At 34.9% G+C, this 10,789-nt stretch overlaps 1 protein-coding gene across 1 annotated transcript; it reads left to right on the top strand.

The window, feature by feature from the left end:
- Positions 1-4,896: 4,896 nt before the first annotated feature.
- On the top strand, positions 4,897-10,295 carry LOC149540948 (calnexin homolog). Its single transcript, XM_089802019.1, has 7 exons — positions 4,897-4,990; positions 5,298-5,399; positions 6,092-6,161; positions 8,116-9,242; positions 9,375-9,446; positions 9,602-9,718; positions 9,826-10,295. Exons 2-7 carry the CDS (start codon positions 5,316-5,318, stop codon positions 10,012-10,014), a joined length of 1,659 nt encoding a protein of 552 aa, XP_089658145.1. The 5' UTR covers positions 4,897-4,990; positions 5,298-5,315; the 3' UTR covers positions 10,015-10,295.
- The last annotated feature ends 494 nt before the right edge of the window (positions 10,296-10,789 follow it).

Genomic DNA, 10,789 nt, shown 5'->3' with positions numbered 1-10,789 from the left:
GGTATTCCAATTGGAAAAGTATTCCTCAAATTTTATAATGATCATTTTTAGTTCAGTTTTTTGATATCTTTGTTGAGGGGTCTATTTAAGTATCTAGAATTCAAACTTATATATCTCTTTCCTTTAATATGAGTTGTTAAAATTGTGTATGACATACAAAATTGGCATTTAAGTCATGACTATTGGCACATTGGCTGGGTATACTTGACTAACAAGATGAGTAACTTTAGTAAGCACTAGTTTTGTATATTTTAAAATGCATAATTTGATTCATGGCTATGAACTATATCATAGGCATATTCCTTTAGTGTAAAATGATAAAGATATTGAAGTGTTATTTTAACATACAAATGATTTTTGAGTGGGGGAATTATTGTTCATTGTGACATGGATCACATCACACATAATCACACTTATGGGTTATGATATTCATGCCCCTCTAAATTCAAATTTCTCTATTCATGCATGATTTGGTGTTTGGAATGGACACTTTCTTGCTTTATTGTCATCAATTTGGGGTTGTCTTTGATGTTTAATGCATGGACTACTCATCTGGTTTCTTTGCCACATGATGTATCTCTAAATTTTTAGGTTTTGTACTATATATCAAGAAGTGCCATGTGAAGCATTATGATTGATTGACATGTTGCTAACTTCTAATGCTTTTATATAAGAATTATAATCATAAACATGTAAATAAACAATGTAAGGTATACTTTTATGAGAAATATATCATTAAATGATAAATATGTAAGTTTGATACCAAAAAAATGTGTAAACATTACAAATGTCCTAAAATAATAACACATAAAAATATAACACTTGGACATTGCAAACATGAAACATTATGACCATGCGAGCTTGTAGTATAGAACTAACAAAGAATATGAGTAAACATAATTACAAAACATAGAAATAAGAAGAAATAAGATGTATGGAACCTAATAGGAGCTAAATGTATATGACATGAAATGAGAAATCCCTCCAAATAAGAAAACAAACTATAATATAAATGGTGAAGTGGGCATAAAAGATGCACAAAAAAACATGGGATAAACAAAAATGACATAAATACAGATCCATACAATAACATGTAATATAAAAAAATTCATGAATTTGAGTAAATAAATAATCCATGGGAGTACTTAGGTTTTATGCAAGAAAATTATAAAGAGCATTGTTTGGGACATCCTCATCTCAAATTTAGGTACTAGAAAATTTGACATTCTCAAGTAAATGGTCCTCACTATGATAAGTGGTGGTGAACTCTTAGTAACACACTAGAAAATAGGTACAAATTTAACATATTTTTCTTTACACTTTGTCCTTGCTTCTTTAAGAGTGGCTCCACAAAGATTCTAGAAATTTTCTTAGGTATAACATTGTTCTTAGGTACCATTAATGAATAACACCTTTGGAATGAAATGCTTGTTCAACATGCATGTCTCCCTTATTCTTTTCTTGATTTATTGGTAAAATGTTATTTTTTATAAAGGATATTAAAAATGTATACATATATCAAGGCATCCATGCTTCAACACTATAGGATATTTTATTCCTTAAGCTTCACTAATCCTTTAAGTGTCTTAGAGTTGTTAGGAAAAAATGCAATAATATCTGGTGCTTGTAATTCATCTTCTACATAATCCATGAGATAAAATCATGCACATAAGCTTAAATAATAACCTTTGTACAAAGATCATATAAACAATCCACAAGAAACACAAGATATACCTTGAGAAATCCCTCAAGGGAAAAACCCATTGACAAAAAAATCCATGTTTGATGTATTATTCAATAATAAAATATTACAATACATGTAGAGAGCCTCCATAAACACCTTTGAAACACCAGACATTTTTTGAGCATCATCCATGTGTCTAGGAATGAATCTTCACTTCCCAACTCATGATTCACATATACACTCCTTAGAAAAAGACTTAATACCCTGACAAGCTAACTTGTATTTGCTTCTTAAGAGATACGCTCACATAAAATCACTAAATGGTAAACCACTCATTTAACATCAAGTTATAAATTTTATTTTATTAATATTTCCCTAATATTATATTAAATACACTTCCTAGTGTGTGACCCTTACATTTTTTTTTAAATATTACATACAACACATAAAGTGGACTCAATAAAACCCTAGTAAGACACATGCTTCTAGGCCCCCCTAGCTACATCACACACATTAAAAATTATGTGAGGTGGACAACACCTAATTCCTAAAAGAACAAGTTTTTTAAATAAGCTTGGGTTGAATTATAATAGGTTTTATAACTGTTGATAAAATTTTGATTCTAGTTCACCTTAGTCCTCCATTTTTTAGACTTTTTAGATGAATAAGTGTATATGATTTTTCTTATTAAAATCCATGGCCATTATAAAAAAAAGTTAGAAAGATACAAGGTCATGCTTGGAAAGTGACATAACAACAATTATAATAAGAGCTCTTGGTTATCTAGTTTACCCCTTACATCAATGGGATATGGAGTGATGTCATGAATAGAAAAGCCCTTCTTGCTCAATCTTGTCCCTCCTAATTGTCTTTGTATTCATTCTACCCCTATGAAATAAGTAGATCCAACTGAGGGAGCCACTTTGACAAGTTTTGATAATCACTATACCACCACTAGTCAATGAACAACCTCTACCGCCACTAGTGGCCAACCCAAGGGCCACCCAAAAGGAATGTCTTTAGAAGGAGGTGAGTCAAAGAAATGCCAAGTCGAACAACCCTTTTCGCTTAAGTTTCAATGAGACACTTGCAATCTAGGAGATTACAAGCATCGAGCTAAAAATATTTGACCATGTATATGGATGCGAGGCAAATAATGTTTAAGAGAAGGTGTGGGTTATGTATAAGGACTTTAGCCATAATGTTTGAGGCATTACCCCAATGATCCAATAACTCCTAGAGGTGAGCAACCTCCAATCCCACCTTGTTGTCTTGAACTTGAATAAGGAGCATGACATTAAAGAAAATAGAAGCTTTACTGAAAAATTAAAAAAAGTAATGTTAACAGATTTGAGAAAAAAAATAACATTCTTATCTTTCCACGAGAAAAAATGAAATTTCAACCCTAAAAGAATGCTAGACTTGAGCACAGTTGAAGGGATATCATGCCAATCCCCCAGAAGAGTCATATACCTAAAACAAGGCTATAGTTGAAAGGGGTGAAAAAAGTTATGAATGTAGCTCGAAAGTTGTTGAGCACGACACTAAAACTAGAAGAGGTATTTGAAGGACTTAATTTTTAACTAAGATCAAACAACAAAGGTTTGTAAAATCATATGTTGAAGATGGAAGCCCATATGTAAGCCTTGAAAAAAAATACACCAAGCAAAATGGGTGAGTTTGGGCTCATCGATGTTGTGAAATTAGAATTGATAAACTCATAAAGGTGATTGAAAATGCCACCACAAAGTCAAAACAAACACCATTAGAAGATGTAGAGAGAGCTAACGATATCCCAAATTTGGCTTGTAATTACAAAAAGTGGTTTTGGGAAACCAACACTAATCTTTCTATGAAGGCTTGACTACACAAATGCTAGTATCATGATTTATATGCAACATAAGAGTTTGTGTAACAATGCCAAATATCTTTCAACCTAGGCAAGATAGTACCGTATTATCAAATCCTCTCAAGAGCTAAGGTTCATAGTAGCTTTGGAAAAAAAATCATGCGAAGGGAGCCCTTGAATCGAAACAAATAAACATTACTAAAGATTGTACAAATTAAAGGATAACCCATCTTAAAAGCTAGAAGCAACTCACTAAAGCCATGCATAATGATTTTCCAAGCATGCTAGATGCTTTTAGCAACATTTCAAATGATATCGTATTGATTCTCAAAACTATGCTTTTGGCAACAATCTTTTTCCAAAAGATAGTCTCATAATCTTTTTTGCATAATTGTACCTCCTAATAGAGAATTATTATCCACATCCATTTCACTTTGTTTCTATCCTTTTCCATGCTTTCACTATTTTGCACACATTTTTATATATTCATTCCTTGTCTCTAAATTATCTCGACCTATATTTCCATCCACTCTTTTATCTTCCATCTCAAATATTGAAAAAATGTAACTTAATTATAGACATTAAGTTTCCATAGTCATATTTATGTAAAGTAAGCTTCTAATTTTGACTATATCCAAACTTTTGATTTAAAAAAATTACACTATCTATTAAATGCTCAAGCCATGTATAACTTACATCTTAATTTTTTTTTTTTTTTTTTAAAGTTCTAGAAAAGGCTATTGTCATATTTTATTAAAAAGTGTAGACACAAGGGAAAAAAGAACGGGGAAGAAAACATCCACTATAGCTTGAAACAAAATGTTCTCTTAGAAATTATATGAGATCCAATCTAATTAGAGATTCAAAAAGACATACCTTCTCATTACATCAAGTAATATTCTTACAATGAAATAGAAATGATGTGAAAATTGGATAAAGTGTTCCTTTTTTTAGATACTATAGAAAAATGATTTATTTTTTTCACAAAATACATTCTCAAAATTTTATTGACCCAATTGCACCTCCTAATGGTTGGGTCTCTTTGCTAGATCTCAATCTTGACGAATAGCCTTCCACAACCCTAACAATCAAGTTTCTTTGCCTTGTAATCGATAATCCCATTTGACCTCTTAAAAGGCCGACATACTAACGTCCAGCGTGGCCGAAAACTATGCTGACGTGGTCCTCTCAAAGTAATGCACGTCAGGCGCATGACGTGTCAAGCTCCCATTGCCTTATTTCGGGAATGCGCAAACGCCATTGGTCGGCACTACGTGTAGCGGTCGGGTCATGCAAGCCTTAGACCTAAGACCCTCATCTTCCATTTTCCCGTATTAATAATTCTGGAAACCCTCAAAAACTGAAAGTAATGCGCTATTAAAGCTCGCTGGAAACCGTTTTAGTGGAGAGATTCAAATTGGAAGTGCGATCGGCTGTTTTCTTCTGATCCCGTGAAGGTGGGTTTTTAACGTTTCAGTGAAGCATAGTTAAAGATTTTGCACTTTTTAGATCGACCAAGACCGCATCTGATGTTTCTGAATTACTGAGAAATGATCTGCGTGTGTATTTTTGAATTCGTAGGGGTTGCGATCAATGTTATTCGTTTTCCTGTTTTGGTTCTTCATTTCCAACTGCTGGCTCTCTTTGTTAGGGCTTGTGTTTTTTAGGGATTGAGCTATGACCTATTTTTTGGGTGTATTTTAAGTGGATTTGAATTCGGTAGCTCCTGACGTTGGATTTGTGCAAATTATGTTGGATTTGCAGGTGCTTTAATTGGTCACGATGGATCGGTGGCGGATAACTTTGTTTTTGGCTCTACTGTGTGCAATTGCACCGCTGAATGTCCTGGTTTCAGCTTCTGAACCGGTGAGAATCGTTTACAGGCTTGCACGTACTTTTTGTTAGCATTTGGGTTTGTGATTTATGTCTGGCAAACCCTAGAAATCCAAGTAAACTTCTTCAGAGCACAAATTTGTTTGGCCGGGTTTTAAGAAAGTTCTTACACAAATCCAGTGTTGAGTGTAAAGCTTTTGAGATCGTTGTTCTGTTTGGTGGGATACATGCTTACTTGAGGATATTTCACTTAGGGTTTTTTGATTGACGTTTAATTACGTTTGATGTCGGGTTAATTTTAGTAGATCGTAGTGACATTTCATCGCACACATGCTCTCTTAGCTGGATCTTGCTTGGGGTTTCAGTCTTGTGTTAAATTATAAACAATTTTGATTTGTCATTATGTAGAGCGAAATAAAACTTGTGAAGATTATTCACGTAGTTTTGGTTTTATCTGGGGAAATTTATCTTAATGCTGCACAATAAACGATTTGAATGTTAAAATTAGGGAATCTCACAAGTACTCTAGTTAACTTTGGCTTAATCTGGAGTAGATTATACTAATGTTGCAAGATAATAGGTTTTCATTTAAGTCTGTATTTAATGGCTTATCCATATGGATTCTTGTTTCATCTTCCTTCAGTATATCTGGTCAACGATTTTAAATCTTATACGGTGCTTGGGATTTATGTTCTCGGTATTGAGATAACTCTGGTTCTGTGCAGCTATTTTATGAATCTTTTGATGAGCCCTACGAGGGCAAGTGGATCGTATCAGAGAAGGAGGATTATAAAGGTTAGTATCGTGAACGACTCTATTTATGTTTTGTGATTGGGCATAGATCTGTTTTAGTACATGAACCAAGGTGTTTACTAAGTGGACCTCTTTAAGTACATGAATAAAGGTGTCTACTAAATTTAGAGTACTGCAATTTGTGCTGGGGCGTAGACCTATTTTAGTACATGAGCCAAGGTGTTTACCAAGTGGACCTGATTTAGTACATGAATCAAGGTGTCTACTAAATTTAGAGTACTGCAATTTGTACCGAATATTGTAGCAGAGAATCCCAGTGTCAAAACTGAACATCTGTTTGTTCTGCTGGTAGTTGATACCAGTGATAAACTCTTTTTTTGATAGGTAGGTTTAAACTCTATGTTTTAAACATGGGAAACGTAGGCTTTGCCAATGTCATGACTAAACACACAGCAAAATTATTTGAGTGTAACTATATAACACTGAGCATCCCTAATTTGACAAAACCATCCCATTGCAGTGCCACTAGTGATTAAATTGTTTCGCAATTTTCTCCTTACACTTGTTTCCACTAAATGCAAATCCAGTTATTCCATCGACATGAGTATTTTCAGTTTAGTTTACACATCAAAACTGTTAATCCTAATGGAAGTTACTCCAAACATTTTTTTTTATGAAATTCAAAGCTATTTTAATTAAAAGTACTAAGTTTTAGGCTAAAACCAGGGTATGACAATGACAATATCTGACTTGAACTGTGGATAGAAAAAGCTCTCAAGACGCCATCTAACTTTTAAAGTAAACTGCTGTCTCTTAATCTTTTAACAAAGTGAAAATCCCAAAAATAGATTACGGCTTGTTACTGGTTTTCTTAAATTTGCGCACAGTTTTCTAATTTCACCAGCTGAAAAACTTTGATCAAAGCTTCCTGAGTCTATCTCGAAAGATTAAAGATTTAATGCTTAAACTATACCCCTTTGTGTACTGCCACTGTAAGTGTCATGGCAATCATCTGATGAGTTAGTGTTGGTGTTAGATGCGTAAGACTTAAGTATATATCCAGCTGTTCTACTGAATATGCCACCTGGATCTTAGTTTCATTTTTACATTGAAACGGTCAAATACCATTTAAAGTTATACCAAGTTGTAATGAAAAATATAGGCACGGTAGTGTAGAGCATTTAATTTTAGTGAAGAACGTGCAATCATGTTTACTACTTTTGGTTAAGCAGTGGCTATATACTTCTTACCCGCATACCCATAATTAAAGTTCAAATTTTTTATCTAAATTATAGTGATGCCAAAATTTTAGTAGAGAATTACGTTTTATGCATTATGGTAGTTTTCCATTTACCATTTTCCACGGTCCAACCGTCCTGTTAAAAATTGTTAGCGGCTCACCATTTTAGTAGCTTTATGGCAGCATCATGATACGGATTGGAATTTTACAGCAAGATAGTCTCATGCTATTTAGAAATTATAGCAATAATACCTTTTTGGGGGAAATATTCAGGCACACTCACTGAAGAGCTTTCTGTAATTTTGAGGATAACGGTATAACAGTTGGCAGTAACTTAGTTGAAAATCTGTTATCTAAACCTTGAACTATTGCATTTTCTTATATCTGTTTTAAATGATGATAATTGTACAGTTATCCAAACCAATTACAGGACCACCTGACGGGAAAGGAAATTTTGTACGAGATAGTTTATTTGTGGGTGAATCATTTTGGATTGCACTAATTGTAGATTTGTATGTTGTTATCCACAATCTTTGGGTTGGAACTGTACCTTTTGGATTAGGTTGCACATCTTTGTTGGTAATTCTTAACTAAATTTCATTACTTAACTATTCTGTTCACATCCTGTAGGTAGTGGGCAGGTGCAGTGTTGTGTTGTTTGTAGGGTTTAGTTTATTAATCAACTTGTCTTAGCTTGTGCTATATTCATTTCCTAATGATTAATTTTAACGGTTTTCTTGGTTATTTTTGTTTCAGGTGTGTGGAAGCATGACAAGAGTAAAGGTCACGAGGACTATGGTCTTCTTGTTAGTGAACCTGCAAGGAAGTATGCCATAGTTAAAGAATTACCAGTGACTGTCGACTCTAAAGATGGGTCATTAGTCTTGCAGTATGAAGTACGCTTACAGAATGGCCTTGAGTGTGGAGGTGCATACTTGAAGTTCCTCCGCCCACAAGAAGCTGGATGGAAGCCAAAGGAGTTTGATAACGAGGCTCCATACTCCATTATGTTTGGGCCAGACAAATGTGGAGCTACCAATAAAGTGCACTTCATTTACAAACATAAGAATCCAAAGTCTGGGGAATATGTTGAGCACCATCTCAAGTTCCCTCCCTCTGTTCCATCTGATAAGTTGACCCATGTTTATACAGCCATCATCAAGCCTGATAATGAAGTGAGGATTTTGGTAGATGGAGAAGAGAAGAAAAAGGCAAATCTTTTGTCGGATGATTTTGAGCCTACCCTCATCCCACCTAAAACTATTCCTGATCCAGATGATAAGAAGCCCGAAGACTGGGATGAGAGAGCCAAGATCCCAGATCCTGATGCAACCAAGCCTGAAGATTGGGACGAGGAAGCCCCAATGGAAATTGAAGATCTGGAAGCTGAAAAGCCTGAAGGTTGGTTGGATGACGAACCTGAGGAAATTGATGATCCTGAATCTACAAAGCCAGATGATTGGGATGATGAAGAAGATGGAGAGTGGGAAGCACCAAAGATTACCAATCCCAAGTGTGAAGAGGCACCTGGTTGCGGTGAATGGAAGAGACCAATGAAGAGCAATCCCGCTTACAAGGGAAAATGGTATGCCCCTATGATTGATAACCCTAATTATAAGGGTATCTGGAAGCCTCAACAGATTCCCAACCCAGAGTACTTTGAGTTGGAAAGGCCCAATTTAGAACCAATAGCTGCTATTGGCATTGAGATCTGGACGATGCAAGATGGAATTTTGTTTGACAACATATTAATTGCATTGGATGAGAAGGTTGCAGAGGAGTACAGAGAGAAAACGTGGAAGGGGAAATTTACTGTTGAGAAAGAAAAACAAAAGGAGGAAGATGCTGAAGATACCTTACCAGGGGAGCTCACTGGTTATCAGGTATTCTATATTTACTTAGGGCTTTCATTGTAGCTTACATCGTTTTCCTTCACAATGCATTCATCAGCTGCTATTTTTATTTGTTTGAAATAATTTCCGAAAATTCTCACTACGCTTTCTCCTTTTTTGCAGAAGAAGGTATTTGAAGTTTTGTATAGCATAGCAGATCTTTCATTCTTGTCTGCCTACAAGTTAAAGCTCATTGTAAGTATACTTTTCGTCTGTAGATTCCATATTACCAGTGTTTTTCTGGTGCTGGAAGAGGGCAATGAAGACTGTTAGTTTCTATGCTCTTGTCAATTAGTTACAGGGATTGAACGATTGTGTTTATAATGTTAGATGGATGTTGTATATGACAGGATTTAATTGAGCAAGGTGAAAAGAAACCCAATTTGACAATTGGCATTTTGGTGTCCGTTTTCGTTGTTATCTTGTCAATATTGTTCAAGATTCTCTTTGGTGGGAAGAAACCACAGGTTTGTTCTCCTTCTTACAATGTTTTGTTAATCTTGTTAGTCCTTTGTTTTGTGATAATTTATTGTAAATGCTAGTTGCTTATGATGAAACTTGGCAAATCTGATAGGTGGCTGTTGAGAAAAAAGAAGAGCCTGCACAGGAGGCGGCTTCTGCTTCTGCTTCTGCTTCTGCTACTGAGGAAAAGACAGGTTCAGAGAATGTGGGAGAGAAGGAGAAATCTGGAAGTGGAAGTGAAAATGAGATAGGAGAAGAAGGTACAGCTCCTCGGCAGAGGAGATCAAGGCGTGAGACATAACATGACTGGAGTGGAGTGATTTTTTGACGGCACTGTTCAGTGCTTGTGGTGAACAAGAAATCTGTCTTAAAGTATTTCAGTGCTTGTAGTGAACATGTCTGTCATGAACTTTGTGTTTTATATGTAACTGAGGGACACAGTAGGAGCGCATACATAATCTGCATTCATTGAGAGAATGGTTAGGTGGAGGAGTTTGGTTAAATTTTTTCCCCGAGAAATCATCAAGTCCTGGAATTATATTGGAATTGCAGTTTCCTATAATTAACAGAATTTAACCTGTAGATGTGTTTCTCAGAAACTTAAAATTTTTGTTCTTGTTTAAAATATTCTAGAGTTCAAAACATTTTTAAAGCTTTTGTGCTTTTATCTAGATGTATTATTTGTGCAATCTAGGTCCTTGAATTTTATGTGCTACGTCCTTGAAGTAAGAGGTGAACAATGAAGCACACAATAGCTCGTGAGCATCTTCTACGGATATACCCCAAAATAGAAAAATGGTAATGCAGTACTCTGGATAATTTCGCCTTAAAAACATTAGTTTTGGAAACAGTGCGAGGAACTCGCGGAGGTTAGTATGGTGATTTCTTGATCTTGCTTACTTTCAAAAAAACATGCAACATATGCTTACTGATTTTCAATAAAATGTCTTCCAAATGAAAAATGTAACTTAAATTACGCAGCCTTAACCGAAACTGAAAAGATTGGGTTTTGTAATTAGGTGGGCAAATTTTAACATTTTAAGGCTTTGACATCACATCCTTTTTGTTCGAAAGTT

The sequence above is a fragment of the Cupressus sempervirens genome, chromosome 9 (assembly GCF_028749045.1).
Source record: "Cupressus sempervirens isolate cs-2001-9-10 chromosome 9, ASM2874904v1, whole genome shotgun sequence".
NCBI lineage: Eukaryota > Viridiplantae > Streptophyta > Pinopsida > Cupressales > Cupressaceae > Cupressus > Cupressus sempervirens.
The sequence above is the reverse complement of the archived record's forward strand: the minus strand, read 5'-3'. Positions and strand labels throughout refer to the sequence as shown.

Excerpts from the sequence above, each read along its gene's own strand:
- LOC149540948 (XM_089802019.1), top strand. The coding sequence starts at position 5,316 with ATGGATCGGTGGCGGATAACTTTGTTTTTGGCTCTACTGTGTGCAATT. Across the intron at positions 9,243-9,374 it reads GGGAGCTCACTGGTTATCAG|AAGAAGGTATTTGAAGTTTT; the intron begins GTATTCTATATT and ends CCTTTTTTGCAG. Across the intron at positions 9,719-9,825 it reads TTGGTGGGAAGAAACCACAG|GTGGCTGTTGAGAAAAAAGA; the intron begins GTTTGTTCTCCT and ends CAAATCTGATAG.